This window comes from Teleopsis dalmanni, chromosome 1 (genome assembly GCF_002237135.1).
Source record: "Teleopsis dalmanni isolate 2A chromosome 1, ASM223713v2, whole genome shotgun sequence".
Lineage (NCBI taxonomy): Eukaryota > Metazoa > Arthropoda > Insecta > Diptera > Diopsidae > Teleopsis > Teleopsis dalmanni.
Genome location: NC_051846.1, coordinates 94268183 through 94292604, shown reverse-complemented (window position 1 = coordinate 94292604; position 24422 = coordinate 94268183). Strand labels below are relative to the sequence as shown.

At 35.1% G+C, this 24422-nt stretch overlaps 1 protein-coding gene across 1 annotated transcript in view; it reads right to left on the bottom strand.

Moving 5' to 3' along the window:
- Positions 1-24422, bottom strand: part of LOC119688674 — a 67690-nt gene that overhangs the window by 6452 nt on the left and 36816 nt on the right. The window contains exons 2-4 of the mRNA XM_038103345.1: positions 16145-17437; positions 2702-2832; positions 2268-2495 (exon numbers count right to left, since the gene is read on the bottom strand). Of these exons, the coding sequence (XP_037959273.1) occupies positions 2268-2495; positions 2702-2832; positions 16145-17437 (1652 nt within the window). The remainder of the gene's footprint in view (positions 1-2267; positions 2496-2701; positions 2833-16144; positions 17438-24422) is intronic.

Sequence of the window (24422 nt, the reverse complement as noted above, 5' to 3'; positions counted from 1 at the left end):
TTGAAAGTATATTGAATATTAAAGTGCTGCATCAAAACATTCGTTTTTGCGGTCATTCGTTTTATTTTCAAATGTGTACCATATTTACAAATTATTTCTAAAGCGAATACGAACGAATAACAGAAACGGTCCGATAGAATTCGTTTCCGCCGCATTCGTTTCAATGGAATGGGGGTTGATTTGTTCTCTATAATCGTTTGTTTTGAATTTTAAAATCAAATAAACAAATATTTTAGAGTATTTCAATCACTTTTAGAGTATTTCAATCACTTTTAGAGTATTTCAAATAATTCTATTTTTGCAAAGAAATATTTTATTTATTTTGTGTGCGTTTGGTTGCCTGCGCAAAAGTAAAGAAAGTTGGATGTGCGTAGAGATTTGCAATAATTGCAATAACAAAGCACGTAAATTAGGTTTAATTTTCTATTATTTTCAATGCAAAAGTTGTTTAAACAGGTAGATCTAATGCAAAAGATTAACTTAAAAAAACGGTTTGCGCAGAATTTCCTTCTTTGTCGATAGTTTTTTATGATGTAACAAAATAAATTGCTTCACATATTTACCTTTTCCTGGAAAATAATTTTATGCATGATATGGTAAAAATATCTATTTATGACAAGAGAGATTTTTAGAAATTTCTTAAGAATTCCTTCAGAATTCCTACTTTACAAAGTTTCTTGTAAATTATTTGCAACACCAGCAAGTAGTGCATCTTCGGAAAGGGTTTTTTTCAGTTGCTCGGAACTTAATATCAGAAAAAAGAACATTGATTTCATCTAATCAAAGATCTATCAATCAAATCATGTTTTACACAACAATCTTGAAAAAGAGGAATTAAGTCAGACGATGCTCAACATTTAATTTGCATATTAAATTAAATTTGTGAACTGTAAAAACTGTAAAAAAACTTATAATTTTTTTAAATAAATTTTTGTTCAAAATTTTTTTTATATTTAATTAATATATTAAGTCATATTATATATGTAATCAACAAATTACTATTATCAACATTTTAAATAATATTTAATTAATAAAAAAACTTAAATAAATAAATTTGTGTCTTACTATTTAAAAACACATAATTTTTGTATGAACTGAAAATCAAATGCTTAGAGTACTCCCAACTACTTCAACTACTTTTAGAATGTTTAGAGTTAGAGTACTCTAAACAAACGAAACAAATATTTATTCCATTCCATTTTTTTTTTATGCCTATACATTCGTATTTGTTCGTTGAGAGTGAGAGTATGCTACCATTCTAAACACAATAGAATGCTTTGAAACTGAAATCAAATGCGCGCGTGCAGTACTCTATTGAATATACACATGAAAATGTTTAATTTTTTTTTTATTTGAACATGTTTGAAAAATATACATTCTACAGATAATTTTAAGCCTTCTATTCATTTGATCGTCGTTTTTGGTGTAATTAGCTAGCAATCGATAACAAAGCCAGTTTTCCCTCTTCATAAATTAAACACAATAATTTTTTACTATTATTTCTATTTTACAAAGAAAATTCCACTACTTCGAATTACGCATACTCAAATATAAGTCTGCAATTCAATATTTTTCTTCTTCAGGTATTAATTTTTTGCATAACATGACGAGATTGTTTAAAGTTATTAATTTCGGTTTCTACCCAAATGAGTGAGTGAAGTTTCTGTTCATAATGATCCATAAAATAAGCAAATACTCTTAATTAGCTTCTTACTACTATTATTCTTCCTTCGTCCTAATGTACAAGTAACATTATGCTCACCTTTGCGGATAACTCTGCTATAATAGGCTGCCGTAGCAGTCAAATCTGCCATATCAAATATTCAAGTTAAACAATCACGTGCGGCTGTGATCGACTTCTAACAGATTATACGTTTATGAAATTTTTCTTCAAAAATTTTGAGTCAAAATTAATATATTTTACTTTAATATTTATAAATTAATTTCCCATCAAATTAATTTCTTTACAATCAAACGACGAATCCGTGTCGTTAGAACGGTCAGTAAAAATAAAAACATATGATGTACTCGAAAGCTTCGATTACTTGAAAGCTCCGAGCTATTTTATTTTATTCTAATTTTTACCTTTACTTGAGTTTCATTAAAAAAATATGGGAACAGACCTATTATGAAATCTTTAATCGTAACAGTTTTTTAACACAATTGTTTTTTACAAGACCAGTACAAAGTAAATAACTAGTACTGTACACATGGAAATTCTTAAAAATTAATTTCAATTAAATAATTTTTTTTATATGTTTACAGACCTGAATTAACCAAAATGATTTTCCTGGACAAGTCTGAGTTGTTGCAGTTATTATACGGCTTTGTTTTGATGAAGTGAGATGAATAATGCAACCACATCGGCATTTTAATCCAGTTTCTTGTAAATTTTGTGTAAGTTTTATTGCATTCAGTTCAATACCACCTTCATATATGCAATTCCAAGTTTGTGAGGTATTATTATTGCAAGTTTCTGTTTGAACAGAAGTACCCTTCAATAAAGATTCAAAATTTAAATATTTTATTTTCTGAAATAATTAATTTGAAAAGAAAACTGTTTTGTGTATCAAAATTAAATAAATTCTAAAATTATATAAAGAAAAGGTATAATAAAGAAAATTTATTAAAATCTAATTATTATTCTGTAATCATTTTATAAATGATGTAATAAATAAAATTATGTTAAAAATTGTCTTACTTCACAAAACTTTGCACCATAACGTGGAGGCGGTGAGTCGCAAAACCGATAACGATTGCGTGTTCCCCCAAAGCAATTAGTTGAGCACGGCGTCCAATCACTCCATGGACCCCAACCACCAGTATCAGAATCTTCAAATATTATTTTCATAAAAAAAAAAATATGTATTTTAAAATTAATAACCCTGTATTTAACGATCATATTAAAAGAGAGACAAGATGAATTAGTATTTGGATTTTAGTTTCCACCCCCTAAATAATCAAAAATGTACTAAATATGCAGTTTCACATTATTAAAAATATTATTAATGAAAATTTGATTTTTTCTATTAACATTTTAGTATTACCTTATGAACAAGATAAAAATCTATGGAGATTATTCATCAAGAAAAAGAAAAAAGTAAAACATAAATTTTTAATATCACTTAAATTTATTTGTATTATTAGTAACAATTTATTATAATAGTTCACGAAGTGAGGGTGCTGGTACAGTCAAGCGAACAATGAATGTTCAGCGCTGTTGAGCACGCCTTAAGTGTATATTTTTGAACAAGATCTTTAAGCTAAGATTGCTTTTGCGTTTGCAGAGTCGTGTGCCACATCTCTCCAAAGACTAGACGAAGCAATATCACAATAAAATTTGTGATGCTATGGAAGTTTGTTGATCGTCTTATAAAGTTTCACCAAACCTAACTGGAAATTTAATTTGCCTGCCGCTAGATGATGTTTAAGTTTTATTTACAAGATATTTCTGGTTATTTTTTTCTGTTTTTTGATACAGAAAAGTCTGTTGTATTGTCTGCTGTTGGTCTGTCTCTTACTCGTCACCACAAAGATAGGCAGCTTTGACCCGATCTATATTAGTGCTGTTCATATTCGAATTTACGAAGTACTCGAAGTTTTCGAATAGTAAACGAAGTCTTCGAAGTTTGAAAAAACTTCAAAGTTTTTGTGAATTTTTGTTCTCGAAGTCTTTGAAGTTTAAGTGTAGTGATAAACTTTAATAATAACATATTTAATAATAATATATATTATAATACATATTTAATAATAAAATAAATTTTATGTATTAAAATAAAACAAAAAAACATGTTTTTAGTTTTCTACATAGATTACAAAAAAAAAAACATAAAACCGTACAAACAAAACAAATGCTTTCATCCCTCAAATAATTTGTGTGATGCACGTTTGTTTGCATTTTGCGTTCTTAATTCACCTTTTGCTTACGAAGTCTTCGAAGTTTTTCACTACACTTAAACTTCGAAGACTTCGAGAACAAAAATTTACAAAAACTTCGAAGTTTTTTCCAACTTCGAAGACTTCGTTGAAATGCGAATATTCGAATAATCGAAGAACTTCGGTTTTTTAAAAACTTCAAATAATGTGAACAACACTAATCTATACTAACACGTACTGTATTTTTTCCGTAGAGTAATCATCAGCTTATCGTCGCGATTAGTTACCTTAAATGGTCCATCGTTAGGTGCTTTGAGACATGGTCGAACAGTATCATCGCGTAGGTAAACATGAGTACATACATTAATGTACAAGTTAAATGAAACGACTTTCCGTTTTCGTATGAGAAAAAAATCTGTGTATTTTAATTTTTAATTTCTTAAATCTACCATTCTTAAATCTTACCATTCTTAGACTAATTTTTTATGCTTTAAAAAGTTGCTTAGTTGCAGTTCACATGCTGCAACCCGATTCCAGTAAGCAAATTTTATATAACCTGTCAACGGTAATTTGAGAACATTTCAGCACTGTTGTAAACAGGTAAAATAATTTATAAGTAATGATAAAACAATATTTATGTCGAATGTGTTGGGTTATAAATAATAATAAAATAATATTTATGTGTAGGGAATGTTAACTTACATAAGTACATTGTACAAATGTTTTTGATATGGAGTGCTTTGTAGTAGGTATCTCCATTAGTTGCTACATTACGTTTCGCAGTGATGATACGAATCCTGAATCGGAAATGTCTTTACTGGAACTTTCGAAAAACTCATATGGTAATCTAACTGTCGAACCATAAACCATCTCTGCAGAAGTCGTTTTTGTATGTGTTTCTCAGAACGAGTAGCACCACTGGCAGTTCATCAGTCCACATTTCCTTGGATCTGCACTTTAAAGCCGTTTCAAATGTGTGGTGACAATATTTACAACATTTCTAGTAAGCGGACGTGTTCTCAACACGATCTCCGAAAAATTTAAAATTCATAGTTTTAAAACTATTTAAATTTATTATTTTTGTAAAAACCGCTTTTGTAATTATTATAAAAACACAAAAAGAATTAAATTATCGACAAAAAGCAATTCGAAAACTGAAATGTGCATAAAATATTAATTTGAAAATAGCGCGCGCTTTGTCGGATTTTCGTTTATTTTCTTTTTGCACTACTTAAACTTAAATGCTCAAATCCCAAACAACCGTAATGCTTATCTAGTAATAGACGCACCAAACAAGTTGCTACACAAAACTATACAAACCGATAAAAGCTTATAAAACATTGTGTCTTCAGCAGTATCGCCTGCATTTCCCGACTTAGCGAGTGCAAAAAATAAAACTAAAATCCAAACAGGCATGAAACGCTATGTCAATATTAAAAGAAAACTTAGTCCTCAAAAAGGTGACTTAAGAGGTACTAAAATAAATAAAATTAACAAAGATAGTTCACTCACAAATATACTTTTTGGCAATAGATTTGCTGAGCTAGCTGAATTCACAGAGGAAGCTAATTAGCCTACTACCAAAAAGTTTAAGCCCCCTCCAATTTACCTGCGTGAACGCAGTCCAAATATCCTTGTCACACTTACCTAGCACGTCTGATTGGAAGCAATACTTTTTATATTGTTCCTTTACTAAGGAGCAATAAACGAAACTAAGATACAAATTGACACCGAAAATAATTTCAGGGTCATTACAAAACATTTCGACGACAGCAAGAAAAATTACTACACATATCAACTGAAGAGTAGCAAAGGTCTTGTTGTCCCATTGAAATCACAAATGCCCTAAGCGAAAAAGACTAGCGCTATAGCAGTTATAAATACAATTAATAAAAATAAAATCCCACAACCCATGTTTAAAGTTGAACTTTACCCGGAAGCTTCTAAGCTTAAAAATATGAAAGCCCACAAGCGAAATGGCCCTGTACAATGCCCAAACTGTCAAGAGGATGGCCACACTAAGTCATATTGCACTCATCGAACAGTGTGCGTAGCATGTGGCGAGCTTCAAGGTAGTTCCGAATGCGATAAAAAGGCATTAAAAGATTCCAACTCCAAAAAATGTAGCAACTGCAGTGGAAATCTCACCGCAAACTACAGAGATTGTCCTATTTATAAAGAACTGCAGCACAGGTTAGCTCTGCACAAAGAAGCGTTGCGTAATCCTACAAGAAGTAACCCCATCAAATTAGTTGAAGTACGCCAACCTTTAAGTTCTAAGCGTTTAACACCAGGTGTCTCGTCTGATAATGTCATTAAATCTGACAAGCAACAAGCCCCTTCAATTCAATGTAATAGTTTGGAAATTATGATCTCCACTCTCACCCAGAGCTTAACTCAGTTTATGTCAATCATGCAAACTACTCTTAACGAGATAGTTAAAATGCAAAGCCAATTAATACAAATGTTTTTGGCTAATAAATGAGTACTTTAAAAATTTGTACATGAAATGCAAACGGCTTAAGCCAACATTAACTTGAACTCACAAACTTCATGGCCGGAGAAAGTGTGGATATAATGCTTTGCTCAGAAACACATCTAACAAACAAAAATTTCTTTCCTATTCCTGGTTATTTATACTATAAAACCAATCACCCAGATGGCAAAACACATGGTGGTAAAGATATTTTGATTCGAAGGCGTCAAAAACACAATTTTCTAGGTATATATGCTTATAATTATATGCAAGCCGTATCAATATGCCTTAGGCACAAAGGGAAAAATTTGGTTTTATCGACAGTTTACTGCCCCCCTCGCTTCAACATTACTGAGACCCAATTTACGGATACGTTCTTATCACTAGGTGACAGATTTCTTCCAGCAGGAGACTGTCAAGCAATGCCAAGCACACGTATTGGGATTCACGAGGCTGTAATCCAAAAGGAAAACAGCTCTACAATTCTATTCTAAGTAGAAAAAATGTACTAGCCGTAATCTCCACTGGGCAGCCAACATATTGGCCTGCCGATAATAATTTTTTTTTTTTTTTAATTTTATTTTCTTATATTGCGATCTGTCAATTTAGAGTAGACAATAAACAATATTTAAAAGTGACTAAATACTTAAAACTTTTTTTTTTTTTGAGCTTTAATTTACTGAGCTCAGTAGCACATCCGTCTGTTGAAGTCGGACACATTAAAGTGCCAATGGCGTTTGTTTGCAAAGGCGTGTGAACGTTCTTCCTTCTGCTATAATTCTGCTCATAAAGTGGTTGGGATGATGTAACATACGTTTTTTGTGTTTACTGGCTTGGCTTTTAATGACATCCTTAACTACCGGAACGTTGAGATCGCGATGTATACATTCATTTGTTATATATCTAGGAGCATTTACGATTAATCTAAGGGTTCTTGATTGAAAACGTTGGATAATCTCAATATTTGAAAATGCAGCAGTTCCCCAGAGTTCAATGCCATATGTCCAGATTGGTTTGAGTATCGCTTTGTAGATAAGAAGTTTATTTTCTACGGAAATCTTAGAACTTTTGTTCAGTATCCAGTAGAGCTCCCGCAGTCTGATGCCAAGTGCTTTTCTTTTAGTAAAAATATGGTGCTTCCAAGTTAGTTTTGTGTCAAAGTGTATTCCTAAATATTTCACTTGGGTAGATTGAGGGATTAAGATATCGTTAAGTCGTACCGGAGGGCAATTTTTCCTTCTCATTGTAAAGGTTATTTGTGAAGACTTAGTCTCATTTGCTTTTATTCTCCAGGTTTTAAGCCACTGGGAAATGTTATCTAGCGCTCGCTGGAGTTTGTTGGATGCCAACTGGTTATTTTCGTCTGTAGCAATTACCACAGTATCATCGGCAAAAATTCTAATCTCAGTACCAACGGTGGTAGGCAAGTCGTTCGTGAAGAGTAAGTATAACACAGGTTCCAAGACACTGCCTTGTGGTACTCCAGCTTGAATTGGCTGTAAAGTTGATATTTCATGCCCCTGTTTTACAAAGAAATATCGTGATTCGATGTAAGATTTTAAGAAAATATAGTAATTAGATGGGGGAATCTTTTTAAGCTTAAACAATAGGCCGTTATGCCAAACTTTATCAAATGCCTGGGATATGTCCAGAAATGCTGCTGTGCAGTACTTCTTTTTGTCAAATGCTGTATGTATAACATTAACCACTCTGTGTAGTTGCTCTATTGTACTGTGCTTTTTTCTAAAACTAAATTGATAGTCTCCTATCATTTAGTCTCCTTTTATTGACAATAGGCATTAATCTGGTAAGAAATAAATTTTCCAACATCTTTGACATAACCGGTAGAAGACTAATTGGTCTATATGACTTAACATCTTTTGCCGTTTTCCCAGGTTTGAGTATCATGGTAATTTGAGCCACCTTGAATTGGGGAGGGATAAAGCCTTTTGTGACAATAGAATTAAAAATGTTTCGCAGCAGTACTATTGCTTCATCCGGTAACCCCGGAATAAAGCCGGGTGCTTTATTTATTTTTAGTTTTTTGATTTCGAATTTTATGTCGAAAATGGAGAATTTTTGTATTGGAAGGTCCAGTTGGTGCGTTTGCTGTAATACCTCTCTAATCTCTGCAGTTATACTATTTGGGGCTTCATTAATGTTTGGAATAAAAACTGAAGACAGATGGTCCGTAAATACTTTGCATTTTTCTGTATCTATTCGGGCCCATTGCCCAAGTTCGTTTTTTACTGGTGCATTATGCGTTGATGTCTGTTTCTGGATTGCTCGCCAGAGAGAGTAGTTGGTGGAAGTAGTTGCGTCTAGTCTTTGGAGATTTCTTTGTATATCCAAATTTCTGGTTGTTTACAGATGTTCTTTTAGATTTTTGAGATTTTAGTCGTCAGCGTGACAAGAACATTCATTAACGTAGTGATTTGTTCTAACATTTGCTTAACTACTATTAGAACGTCGCTCATGGTATCTGGAGATTTAATAGTAAGAGATTTAGGTGATTGTTCCACTAGCACGCTAGCATAACTTCTTTTGGGATCCCTTGGGATAGAAACTTTGTCTTTTTCTTCGTCAGTTTCTTTGTTTGTAGTTGTTGTTGGTTTAGGTTTTAGTGTTGGAAATTTCGCGGTTTGTAGCTGCTTATAAATCGAACAACCTTTATAATTTGCAGGATGGTTTCCTTCGCATAACACGAATTTGACTTCAGTACTTCTTCCTTGGAGTGGACATTGAGACAAAGAATGGTTTTTTGCACATTTGATGCACCTCGGATGTCTTCGACAATAACTTTTCGTGTGGCCATAGTCTTGGCAGTTACTACACTGAGGAATGTCTCGTTTAGGACGAGGAGGCTCAAACTATGCATCAAATTCTTTATGCTGTAGATCTCCTTGTTATTTTGTTGAGGCTCAAATTCTACAATGAAGAGAGGAAGTGGTTTTTTCGATTCTCTGTGTTTCATATTGAACACGTTTAGAGCTTTATGGCCTATTTCCGCCAGAGCTGTTTTAATGTCCTCGGTATTGACAGACGAATGCATGTTTCTCAAGATAGCTTTAAAATTTCGTTCATCTTTAGGCTTGTAGGTATAAAATTCGGTTTTTTTCGATTCGAGTTGCTTTACTATTGTAACATAAGACTCAGTTGTTTTTGCTTGGATTTTTACTTTTTCGTTGCTTAAATCTTTTAGCTCATAATTGTTTTCTACTTGTGAGTACAAAAGATTTATGAGAGGATTTATGTTATTCTCCCTATCTACGAATATTGGTGGAGATTTGGGCTGCTTTTCGGCATGTTGTGCCACTTCTTCAACTTCTTCTTCTTCTGTTTCGAGTACTGAAAATTTATTTACGGAACGGCTTGGATTGTCTAGCCACTAACTATCTAATTTAGCTTGTTTTTTAGTTTGTTCAGCATTTTTTGAACGACGAATTTCAGGACTTGAAAGAGTTCTTTTCTGACTTTCTTTTGGAAGTTTAATTTTTTGTATTGAAGAGTTGCTTATTGAGTTTTCTTTTGAGTTTCCCTTCGATTGAGTATGTACTTTGAAAGTTTTTTTGGCTGTTCTGCTCTCTGCCGATAATAATAAAATACCAAACCTAATAGACTCCGCCGTGACTAAAGCCATAAGCAGAAATTGCATCTCCACATACACAAGCTGCGATTTGTCTTTTGACCATTCTGCAATTACATTTTGCTTACTTGATAGTCCTCAGTTTTATGACTGTTCTTGTAGCCCTACAATTCCTATGTTAGAACAAACTGGCTCAAATATAAAAAGTACATTACTTCACACGTACACATAAATTACAAAATAAAGTGTATGTCTTTCCCACTCAGCATCTACATACACTATCTATTGACATGGTTATCACGACCAAAAATCTTGTTCAAGTAATTACCAACAAATTAGACTGTAAGAAGGCAACGTGATATTATAATATCTCACTTATTATGGCCATAAATTTTATTACAAGACTTTTTAATGCCATTATTAAATTTGACTTTTACCTTACCGAATGGAAAACATCCATGATTATAATGATTCATAAATCAGACAAAGTGTAATGGTATATCTATAGTTGATCTTACTCAATGTTAAGGTCACCTTTGATGACTATTGCATTTATATTCTTCAAAACACTCGCAACTAGCTAATAAGCGCAAACTTGTAAGGAGCTTATTCAATAGAGCAAAACGCTCTGGTAGGTGGGAAGAATATAGAATTGCACTTACTGACTGTAACATATCAATCTGACAGTCCAAACGGCAACCAGACTACACAAGGCATTAAATAAGGTCAAAACTAACGAAGTAGGCCTTTTGAAAAAACCCGATGGCTCCTTCACCACTGGTCGTGAAGACACCCTTGACTTTCTTTTGCAAACACACTTCCCTGACTCCATAATCGGAGCATCAACATCACAATCAAACAGAGAAGTTACTGCTCCTACACGTCAGGAATACGCACTTTCTGGTGTTATCTTCGACAAGGACAAGGTGAAATGGGCGATCAGCTCATTCCTACCATTCAAGGCGCCTGGTAGCGATGGTATCTTTCCTGCTTTATTGTAGAATTGTACGGATATCATTCTAGACCCATTAATTAAACTCTTTAGGGGATCTTTTATTACGGGTTATATCCCTCACTTCTGGAGAGGTGTGAATGTGATCTTTATTCCCAAATTGGGCAGTAAACCCATGGACCAGCCAAAGTCCTACAGACCCATTAGTCTTACTTCTTTCTTACTAAAAACTGTTGAAAGGCTAATTGATCTATACATACGGAATAAAATGGAACAAACGGTTCCTCTCCACTCCATACAATATGTCTACTTAAAAAGCAAATCTACAGAGGTCGCGCTGTATCACTTGGTCAGCAACATTCAAAGTACCTTTCAATCTAAAGAAATTGCTTTATGTGCTTTTCTGGACGTAGAAGGTGCTTTTGATAACACATCATATGAGTCCATATCCGGTGTATTGGCCCGCAAAGATATAGACTCATATATAATAACGTGGATAGATAGAATGTTACGTGACAGGAGCATATCTACCAAGTTAGGGAGTACTACCGTCAGTATTAGTGCCGTACGGGCCTGCCCTCTGGGTGGGATTCTCTCATCATTGCTATGGACGTTGGTAGTAGACGATCTACTAGTCAAACTGGAGCAATCTGGCTACCATGCCATGGGTTATGCAGATGATTTGACAATCATTGTTTCCGGTAAATATGATGCCACAGTTACTGATGTAATGCAGACGGCCTTACACAAAGTCTCGAACTGGTGTATAAAAGAAGGTCTAAGTATTAACCCAAAAAAAGTTGAAATTCTGCCATTTTCCAAAAGATACAAACTGAATATTGGGTCCCTATCTATTAATGATACGACTATCGAATGCTCCGACGAAGTTAAATATCTAGGGGTCACCCTAGATAAGCGTCTTTACTGGAACACTCATCTGGACAATATAATTGGTAAAGACACAAGGGTTATATGGACATGTAGGAACTCATATGGTATAACCTGGGGCATAAGTCCTAGAATTATATCATGGTTATACCGCACAATGGTCAGACCCATTGTATCCTACGCAGCTCTTGTTTGGTGGAATAAAGCGCAACAAAATGCTGCAATAGTCAAATGCAATAAACTGCAAAGACTCGCATGTATCGCTATGACGGGAATTATTCGAACATGTCCCACATCAACACTGGAGTCCATAGTGGGTTTCACCCCTCTGTGTCTCTTTATTAAAAATCCAGCAGATATGAGTGCAGCTAGGCTACACCCTGTTATCAACATGCACGGAAGTCTCGACAGTCAAAATTTTATCTGCACACTAGTTACTGGCGTAGAGATTTGCGATAGGACAGATCGCATGAACATGAAATTTCGCTTTGGTAGGAAGTTCGAAGTCTTCTTACCCGATCGATTGGACTGGCAAAATGGCACTCCTGGAGCAGAACCAGAAGTGATTTTATAGTTCACCGATGGTGGAAAAACCAAAGAAGGAGTTGCTGCTGGAATATTTACAGTGTACAGTGGCTTTCAGCTTTTTTCATTCAAATACCAATTTTAAAATTGTTTACGCTATGTCATCGGTTGAAAATATTTAATTGCCATTTTTAAGGAAAAATATTTATTATTTAATTTAGAAACTTCAAAAATATTGTTTTAATAAATAATGAACGTAAACTATAAAAATACTTCTATTTTAATGCCTCAACTTATTTCATCCACAAAAAGAAATTTCATTTGAGTCCAAAGTCAATACTTGGTATGATACCTTTTCGCTTTTATCACTTCGTCAAGTCTCTTCGGCATTGGACCTACAAGTTGTTGAGTTGTTTCTGGAGCAATTTTCATCCACTCTTGTTATAACCTTTTTTAAGTTTTCTTTATTAGAAATGGCATATTGCCGAATATTTTGTTCCAATATTGCCCACAAATTTCAATAACTGTCATGTCTGGACTCTGCGCCGGCGGTGTCATAAGATATGGGCAGTTCCAAATCAACCAAGACTATACGATACCGGCCTTATGTTTTGGGTCGTTATGTTGGTAGAAGTGAAATGTTTCATTGTTTTGTTCATGTTACCATCAATAAACTCCAGATTCCAACGCCGGCGGCTGACATACAGAAACCATAACACTTCTACCAACATGCTTTACTGTAGCTTTTAAATTTTCGTTTGTGAGCCCAATATTTGATTTTCACCACACGTAACTCAGGCCTAGCTAGAAATATTATATTTAGATTCGACTAAGAATATGACGCTATTCCAGAAGTTTAATTTTTTGTGGGCATGCTCCTTAGCATAAGTAAGCCGACTGCTCTGATTTTTTTTTGCTTATGAAGGGTGGTAAAGGATACACTCTATTTAGTATTGATAAATATATTTTTTATTATTTTTGCAATTAAAAGTCTTACAATTTATGTTTGAACAAAACATATTAAAATTCACATGCACATACCGAATTAAAAACCAAAAATAACAACGTAGCTAAAGTGTCTGTACAAAGGGTAGTATTACAATGCATTTTGCTTTTTTGAACAAATGTTCAAGAAAGGTGCAATCCCAATGTAGTGAGTATTTGGTTCACGAACAAAGGGTTTTTTTTAGCTACTCGACAATTAAAGTAGGATTATTGAAGCGCGCGGCGGACAGTTTCCACGCTGCACTTCTTGCCTAGTTCTATCCGTACCTTAGTGACTAACTAGTAGCATTTAATTTTGGATTCCACTTGATTTTTCTAACAATATCTCGCTCGTCATCTGAGTTGTAAATTTTATTTGGTGTACTTCCGCTCATATTTTAAGTGCTATTCTCACGAAGCCTTTGCTGACTGTTTTGAGCTTCAATTCCAGCCAAACGAAGACTATGATTATGACTCTGAAGAGGAAGAACATAGTACCGATGAGGCTTACAATATCTTGGTTAAAGAGCCTGAGGGAGACATCGCGCCTTGCTCTAGTGATGAAATTGCTCTAATTATCTCAAGATTGAAGATAAGATCTGCACCAGGGTACGACAAAATTAACAACAGATGCTTACGTAACCTGAAGATTCGGAAGAAGCGATCCATCTCATCGCAAATATAACCAACTGTATGGTATGTTGAGGCTAGGTGAATATCCTAAAATTTGGAAGCCACAGTTGTAGTCTTTCCTAAACCCGGTAAGGACCCGAAGTTCCCGCAGAAATGGCACCCGATTAGCTTACTGTCAGCTCTGGGTAAGTTAGCTGAAAGAGTGATCCTAGATAGACTTAAAATTTCGGTGAACTCGCTGAATATTCTCCCCGATGAGCAATTTGGTTTCAGGGAAGACCTCTCCATAGAATTACAACTGGTGCGAACAGTTCAGATGATACAGTCTGCCCTGAGCAGAAGGGAATCAACGGGTATGATTACTTTTGACATCGTGAAGGCATTTTACAAGGTCTGGCACGACGACCTGATAGTTAAAATGTCTCGTTTTGGTATCCCAGTCGGGTTGATCAAAATCCTTGACAGCTTCCTTCGCGAGAGAAAGTTCCGTGAAAGAATCAACAGTACTACCTCATCAGTACGAAGAATAGAAGCGGGTGTTCCTCAAGGATCCCCGCTCTCCCCCTTGTACAACATCTACACGTCTGACATCCCAAAGCTAAGTCCTTCGGTATTATCATTATACGCAGATGACACATGCTTGTTATATTCTGATAAACTTGCCAGAAATGTGACCAACATGCTGCAGGAGCATATTAATCTCATCCTGGGGTTCTTCCATAAATGGAAAATAAAAATTAATAATGAGCAAACTAAACCCCTGTTTATTACACGTAAACATAGGTAACATCCACCGAAAGTAAGAGTTGGTGACATCGTGATTAATTGGGAGGATAGCATTAAATACTTAGGTATCATGTTTGATAAGCGATTCACTTGGCATAAGCATATACAAGTCAAAAGAAGCAGTTGGGCTAAAACACTGCAATGCTTACAACCACTTTTCAAACACAACAACCTTAGCGTGAAGAACAGAAAACTGATCTATAGCCAGATAATTAGACCAGCATTACTTTATAGGTGTGTCGCGTATAGCAAAGCTGCCGACTCTACTATACAAAAGTTGCAAGTTGCTCAAAGTCAGGCTCTCCGAAGATTCTTCAAAGTGTCTTGGTACATCCGCACAAACGACATACTAAGAGACCTTAGAATTGACCCGATTAAAAAACACATAACGGACAGAGCCCTGAAATTATATGCGAAAATTGACAGGCTATCCTACTTAGCACTATCTTATCTTAGAGTAATCACTCTCCGGACGGTGAAGTACGCAAACCTTAGATCAATCAATGAATAATCATGAAGCTTATAAGGAATACATAAATTAGTCAATGAGATGGGTAGGACCCTGTAGTACCCCCAGCTTTCAAAGAGTGAAAGTGCCTAGTTGCGCTGACTCGAAAAAAGGATCAACATACATACATATATACATTATGACTAAATTAGTATGCATATATGTATTTATAAATGTTATCATTAAAAATATTTTATAAATGTAATTAGTTTCATCATTTTCTTTCTTTTTGAATGTCAGGTATTGTAATATAATTAACTTCTCTAAACAGTACATTACAGAAATCTTTTCCTAAAATAAACAGCAACAGCAATCAAATTATTCCGCTCTTCAGTTTACCCCAAAACTCACAACTTGAACGCACTGTATAACCAAACTGATTTCATCTTTATTTTTGTCAAGATGGCCGGCAGCGTCATCGGTTAACAAACAGTGACGACAGGGTTGCCAATAAGTTTCAAATAAGGTTAAAAATTATATTACACTTTGTTCTTCGCAGAATGAAATGCTAAATTAATTTAGTGTATTATTTTTACATATTAAAGCATGTTCATTTTTATAACACTAAAAATATTTCATGAGAAATATACCATTGAATATTATTCGCTTATATTTATTTTACCTTACTATATTATTTGATCGACCATTTCTAAAACTTTATTTTGACTGTTAAAAAACTGGACTAAAATTAAGATTCATACCTTAGATCTAGAAATTTATTCCTTAGATCGAAGTGCTACTCTCTGGTCCACTCTTTAAATATTGGAAAATAATAATTGAATTAAATTATCACAAAAAAGTCAATCGGACAAGTAATAAGAGCATATAGAAAATGTTGAATATTTTTAAATTCCAGAATTCATTTAATTTTTTTTTTTCTTTGAATAAACAAACTATTAAATTATTGAATACATAATTAATTTAACTTACCTTTCACTGGTAATGTTGATACACAGTCTACACGTACATCAGCAACAGCTCCAGATATGGATTGCGTCACATATTTAAAGCAATATTCTATATATTTCTCCGTAAATAAGTCGCAGCTAAAGTATATTGCATGTTGCCCTTTAACAACCCTTTTCTCATAAATGTAATGTAACGATGTTGGTGGTTTCAATGACACCACATCGGCACGCAGTTTGGCAAATAAACGTACGCGATCACCTTGATCTAATATACAGCGTGGATATTGATATAGAACTCCAATACCTATATGCGGATCACATGGAAATATACTGCTTGTATGCACATTAAAAACAAATTTGTCACTCCACTCAACAGTAATAAACCGACGTACAATTGATATATCATATGCACTAGCCATGGGTCTTAGCTGTAACACATAATTGCCAGCTAACCCGAAAAGAGAACAATCAAGAGTTAAAGATTTTAATTTCGGATATCCATGAACTTGTTCTTCATACAATATATTTGTTTTCGATATATTTTGCAGTTTCATCTGAGAGCATGAAGAATTTCTACCACAATAAACGAGTTCTAACCAAAACTCCGGCAATTTTTCATTTTCCAATGCCTGGTTGCAGTTCAGGTCAATAAATTTTAGTATTACACTAACAGGGTTTTCAGGATAAGTCTTTAATCGAATTGGACTCACAATCATTTCAACTCGCGGCCATTGTACATTTATAATTTGCATTAATATTTGCTCTCTTATCGGTTGAAATGTATTTGACTTAATGGATTCTACTTCCTCTGTTTTATTAGAAGAACTTTCTAATGAGATATCGATCTTACTCGAGCCAAGAACTATTTTGATTTCGTATAATCCAGCCATTAGAAATATTTGACATGGCACAGTTATTTGAGTTAGATTGATATAATTAGAAAAAAAATGCATATTCTTCACTATTTCCATGTCATTTCGCTGTTTAAATAATTCGTAATTTTTAGAATTAATAAAATTTGCATTTTTAAATTCTTCAAATTGTGGATTAAAATATTTACTGACAACCAAAGTATTTGTTGCTTCTTTATTTACATTTTCCATAACACTTTCCTTGCTCTTCTGTTTTGAATTTAAAATAATTTCTTCGCTTGTATTATTGTTACATGTTATTGTTGGCAATAATATTGCTTTATTATTTATAATACTGTCGTTCGTCGCTTTAATATATTGAATTTGAATACATAAATCGGCACTTAAAGCAAAAAAAGAACTCGAAGGCATTAACTGATGGATCTGTAGAGTCACACCTCGACCTATTTTTGTAAAAAAAAAAATTAAATTATGTAATTAGTTCGCAGTTTTTAGACAAATTTATAAGCAAAAACATGTGTAAAAGATTGTTTTTTGATTTGGTTGATTTCCAACCCAAATAGCTTATTTATATTTTGTGTAAGCTTGTTGAAAAGAACAACACAATAGAGATATTCATATAAAGGTATAAAATACCCCATTACACAAATATGTATGTGCAAGTGATGAAATGAATACACATTTTGTACGAAATCTGTGAAAGTATCAAGTGTTGATTTGTCACTATAATAAATAAAGCGCGGTGCAGACTATCATTTTTGAACGTCATTCCAATTGCGCTCTCTCGTGCTCAAATTTATTCTAGCGACCGAACTTGAACGTGCTCACATTCAAGAATTGTCATTCAAGCAAAAATTTTTCAAGAATAAGGTTGCTACTCAAAATATGCTCTTGAATGACAAATGAAAGTTTTCGGGTGACAGATTATGTGCTAACATGTTGGTTGTGTGTCATTCAAAGGTAGAGTCAATCATTTTAAAGTGTCATTTTTAAATTTTCTCTCTTGAATGACACTCAAAAATGATAGTCTGCGGCATGCTTAAGAGTGAGTCAAACCCAGAAAAGGGAATGAATTGTTAATGCTGAAATTCTTCAAAGTAAATTATATGGCAAAAATGTTATCAGCATTTCCTGTATTAAATTTAATTTTGTTATATAAATAAATGTTGACTCAGCATGACATAATGTGTTTTAGCAGCCTTCTGTATTTCTTGCTTGACTGGTCACGATGTAGATCAGCATTTCACACGTACCAGCGAGCGTTAACTGCATCCCTGACTGCTTTGTTTTGGAACCTTATTATCATATTTATTATATTATTTTTTGCACAACCCCAAATTTGGACACCATAGAGCCGTACCGGCTTGAAGACTTGTTTGTAAATCATAAGTTTGTTTTGCTGAGATCCTTTAGATCTCCTTTCAATAAGTCAAGTCAACTTTTTATATATAATATTTAGCTCAGTTAATTTTTTCTTGACATGTTCCTTCCATCTCAGTTTGGCATCTAGGCTCATACCCAGATATTTCGCAGAATCAGCAACTGGAATTTTTATGCTATTTAGAGATAATGGAATTTGATTTTCTCTTTTGTTAGTAAAATTTACGTGGTTAGATTTTGAACTATTTACTGTCAGTTTCCATTTATTTGTCCATTGTTCAATTTCTTGTAGAACGATTTGTAGCTTGGTGGTAGACACCTTGTTGTTTGGACCTGTAGCCATTATTACCGTGTCATCTGCAAAAGTTCCGACAACACACCTTGGATTCACTGGCAAGTCATATGTGTACAACAGATACAGCAATGGGCCTACTATACTCTTCTAAAGGAACCCCGCGATTTATACGATATAATTGTGAACTCGATAATACTTTTCGATTATATACGATTCCAGTAGTTTACAGTACGGCTGTGGCAGAATAGCATTCAGTTTATATATCAGGCTTGAGTGCCAAACCCCGTCAAAAGCTTTTTAGATATGTAGAAACACAGTTGAACAAGTTTTCTTGTTCTCTAAAGCCTTTTCGATTTCGTGCGTAACTCTGTGTACTTGTTCAATCGTTGAGTGAATATTTCAAAATTCAAACTGAGATTTGGGATAAGATTCCATTGACAAGCTATTTTTTCAAGTCTTTCGCAGATTAGCTTTTCGAACAATTTTTCTATGTCATGTTTTTGATTTCTCTAGTTACTTCTTTCTTTTTATCAGCAAAATAGCTTCATCATCTATGTTGTTTTTTGACTCTATGCGCTGGGTTTCCTCTTGACTGAAGATGTTGCTTAGATATTCAGCCAGTGCGTGTGGCTTTTCTATCTGTCTTTTCGTCCATTCATTATTATTTTTTAAGGGAGGGTTATGAGAGATCGGTTTCTCATATTTTTTCATATTACGTTCCTATAGCTCCTATAGCAAGGCTTGTGTGTGAAAAATTCCAATTAATTCTACGCAGTTGTTTTTGGTTGATGCCCTTTTAAATATGGAGAGCGATAAGTAGCATTTTCGACATATGCTACTGTTTTACTACAGAAAGTGTGAAAATGCTGTTCAAACCAGAAAGAAATGTGTATGAAGAAGGTGTGTTGACAGTATGCCAGAACAAGAACTGGTTCGCTAAATTTCGATCCGGCAATTTTAATGTCAACGATGCACCACGTTCGGGAAGGTCGATTGAAGCTGATAAAGATGCGATAAAAGCATTAGTTTATGCGAACTGCCGAACAATAACCCGTGAGATCGGACTGAGGTTACATTTACAAAATTCAACAGTTTATGACCACTTGTAAGGCCTGGGATTATCCTCAAAGCATCTGTTCTCACAGAGAAAAATCTTTGTCGCCGCATTGACGTCTGCTATTCTCATCTCCAACTTTACGCAAATGATACGTTTTTGAAGCGCATCATCAATGGGTTGTACACAACAACTTCAAACGCAAGAGGTCATGGAGTAAAAACGATGAACCGGCTCAAATCATTTCCAAAGCCGATATTCACCAAATAAAGATGATGCTGTCTGTTAGGGGCGATTTTAAAGCTTTTACCGGATAACACAACGATTAATTCGGAAGTGTACTATCATCAGCTGGACAAACTGAATGATGCACTTCAACAGAAAAGGCCAGAACTAATCAACAGAAAAGGTGTAATGTTTCACCAAGACAACGCGAGACCTCACACAAGTTTGGTCATTCGCTTGAATGGGATTCAATGCCACACCCACCATATTCTCCAGACCTTGCACCATCCGATTATTATTTGTTGTAACGACACACTTTTCCAGTCGTTTTGTTTGCTGAGGTAGCAAAGCGGCTATCCAGGTTGGTAGCAATGATTTTTATATTTGCACTTCGTTCAATAAAAGAAAGCGTAGTTTTATAATATAATTCAGTAATGACTTTATTCACTTCAAAACAAAAAAAAAATAGATATATATCAAGCAATATACATTTATACATAAATTGGTGTACAAAAATAAATTCATAATTCCAAAGAAAATGTGTTGCTAATGGAAAGCAAATGTTATAATTTGCTCGCGTAGTCATGTCATCATGGTGAACTTATATCACCGGAGTATATAATAGTGAACTATGAAATCCTTGTTGAAACGATGACGATGCTTTTGCTGTTGGCGTTGACTTTGAGGAGGCTCCTGACAAGACCGCGTTCTCTTCTGGGTTCCTTCCCTCCTTTCGGATGCTCTGTGTCAAAGAAAATTTACACTTTGGCTGAATAAGCCAGGTTATTAGTAACAATTTAACAATAAAGTACCCAATAGACCAGTAAACTCAATGAATCTACACTCTATCTCTTCGGACAGACCCATTTTGTTGAGGTGGTAACGTAGTCCGTGGTGACCCGTTAGATATCCTACCAGCAACCTCAACTCTGTTCTGCTGAAGAACGATATCTTATTATAACTATAGGGGTGAACCAGCACTTTAGCCTGACGGTTACCTCGACTGTCGCGCCAGTAGCGACTTCTCTCGGTTGAAATCCAATTATTGATTAGAGATCTAGTTGTAGACCAACTTTTGATTTGAGTGGCAGATCTTGCCCGTGCAAGACTATCGGCAGATTCATTACCATTGATTCCTGTATGATCAGGCACCCAGCACAGCGTCACTTTATTATTGCCTACCGGCTGCTGCAGCGTGTAATAGCACTCTACTAGAAGCTTTGAGAAAACATTTCAGGAGCATAATGCTTTGATTGCTGCTTGACTATGTGAATAGATACAGATTCGGGCGCCTTTCAACCACTTGTCAATGTTGATGCGAGCGCAGACCTCAATAGCGTGAACCTCAAATATTCCAGCACCAACTACTTCTTTGGTTTTTGAACTATCAGTGTGCCATGCCACCACTTTTGGTTCGAGTCCCGGAGTGTCATTTTCCCAGTCCAATCGATCGGGTATGAGGACTTCGAACTTCCTACCAAAGCGAAATTTCATGTTCATGCGATATATCCTATCGCAGATCTCTATGCCAGTAACTAGTGTGCAGATAAAATTTTGACTGTCGAGACTTCCGTGCATGTTGATAACAGGGTGTAGCCTAGCTGCACTCATATCTGCTGGATTTTTAATAAAGAGACACAGAGGGGTGAAACCCACTATGGACTCCAGTGTTGATGTGGGACATGTTCGAATAATTCCCGTCATAGCGATACATGCGAGTCTTTGCAGTTTATTGCATTTGACTATTGCAGCATTTTGTTGCGCTTTATTCCACCAAACAAGAGCTGCGTAGGATACAATGGGTCTGACCATTGTGCGGTATAACCATGATATAATTCTAGGACTTATGCCCCAGGTTATACCATATGAGTTTCTACATGTCCATATGACCCTTGTGGGTTTGCCAATTATATTATCCAGATGAGTGTTCCAGTTAAGACGCTCATCTAGGGTGACCCCTAGATATTTAACTTCGTCGGAGCATTCGATAGTCGTATCTTTAATAGATAGGGATCCAATATTTAATTTGTACCTTCTGGAAAATGGCAGAATTTCAACTTTTTTTGGGTTGATGCATAGGCCTCCTTTGGTACACCAGTTCGAGACTTTGTGTAAGGCCGCCTGCATCACATCTGTAATTGCGGTATCATATTTACCGGAAACTATAATTGCCAGGTCATCTGCGTAACCTATGGCATGATATTCAGATTGTTTCAGTTTAACTAGTAGGAATGACATATGCATCTTTACCGATGGCTCCTTGATGGATGGCAGAGCTGGTGCTGGGGTTTACTCGAAAGAGCTTAATCTAACGTGCACTCTACATCTAGGAATATATATCTCCGTCTATCAGGCTGAACTTATGGCGGTCTCACATGCTCTGGATCACCTATTGGATTGTCAGGTGTATCAGAAAAAGAAGCGCTAGACAATCAAGCAGTTATCAAAAGCATGCAAAAGACATATATAGCTAACCGCTTAGTTCAATAATGTGTAACGAAGCTCATGGAATGTGCTCATGGAAATGAGGTGACGGTCATGTGGGTTAAAGGACACATCGGTATTGAGCAAAACAGGAAGGCAGATGAACTTGCAAAGCAAGGATCAAGCCATAATTTCTGTGGCCCAGAGCCCAGAATACCATTGAGTTACAACATGACGGCAGTCTATGCCTATAAGTGGATAACCTCACTTCATCTTAATAGATGGAGAGAGTTGAGCACTTGTAGACAGACCAAACTCATGTTGCCGAAATCGTGGGTCAGGGAAGCGATAAAAGTGATTAGCTATTCGCGGAGCACTCTAAGCTGGCTGACTTCCCTAATTACTGAACATGGCAACTTCAAGTATCACCTCAAAAAGGTAACTCTTGCTAAGAAAGACACTTGCAGACTTTGTCTAGAAAAAGAGGAGACAGCAGTGCATATATTGTGCCAATGTCCAGCACTGGCAAGTAGGAGGAAGACTAAGAGGAGAAAACTTGGCAGGAAACCTCTATCTAAATGAGATGATTGCATTAACAAAAGATGTAGTTATGCAAACGGAAGCCACTCCAGCTTTAACTCAATTACAACATCCGAGAATCGAAGGACGAAAAAGGACCCAAGTAGTTCCGTAGTCTACTTCGACTAATCCTTCAACTCAGTGGGGTCACTTGTTGGACAGTGCGCTATCCCAACGTCCCACCATATATATATAACTAGTAGATCGTCGACTACTAGCGTCCATAGCAATAGTGAGAGAACCCCACCGTGGGGGCAGCCCCGCACAGCATGAATGCTGATGATAGTACTACCTAACTTGGAAGACATGTTCCTGTCACGTAACATCCTACCTATCCACGTTATTTTACATGAGTCTATATCTTTACGGGTCCGTGCTCCAGATATGGATTCATATGATGTATTATTAAAAGCTCCTTCTACATCCAGAAATGCACATAAGGCGATCCCTTTAGATTGAAAGGTGCTTTGAATTTTACTGACTAAATGGTGCAGCATGTCTTCTGCATTTCACGACCTCTGATTCATCTTTTGAGTAGGCATATTGGGTGGAATGAAGTCGGAAAGTTAGTTCCAATTTATTCCGTATGTGCAGATCAATCAGCCTTTCCACAGTTTTCAATAAGAAAGACGTAAAGCCTACTTCATTTGTTTTACTGCCATATGTCAAGCTTGTAAGACATTTCTTAATATTTTCATTTTTAAGGTTACTGATTTCTCGTCTATTTTTTGTGTAGCATTATTAAGGTTTCTTTTATTTTGTATTAAACGTGATTGCTGATTGCCGTAAAGCAATGCGTTTCGCTCGCTAGGTTATCAATGCTTCGTATTTTGCAAGATAGGTCAATATTTTCATTTATTTGAGCTTTAAAATAATTGCAGATTGTTAGACGATTTGTTAATGTCGGTTTCGGTGGCGTAGATAGTATGTTACATTCATATGTAAGTAATATAGGTGAATGGTCAGAATTTAAGCCGAGTCCAACTTTAACTTTAATGTGCCTTTTTTGAATTTTATTTACAATGAAAAAATCAATGACATCTGGTAATTTATTTGAATCAGTTTACCAGTATGTTGGAGAGCCAGCGAAGAGAATTTCAAAACCTGTGGCCTGACAAGCTTTGAATAATTCCTTTCCTTTAGTGGAATTTAGTCTTGACGCTAATTGGACATTTTTTGCATTGAAATCATCATCAATTATAGCTTTATGTTTGTGTAATTTCAGTAGATCTATGTACAGTTCATATTTCATATTATGTCTCGGTGGACTATAAATAGACGTTATTAGGATTTTAGAACCACTCTCTTCAACTGCAACGGTTCTTGCCTGGAGTTTATTTTCTTGATAATGTTTAATGTTGGATTTAATTATAACGGCACTTCCGCCTCTGACATTATTGCTTGGATAAATAGTATGATAAGTATAATAGTTTTTAAATTTCATGTACGATTCTCTTGTAAAATGGATTTC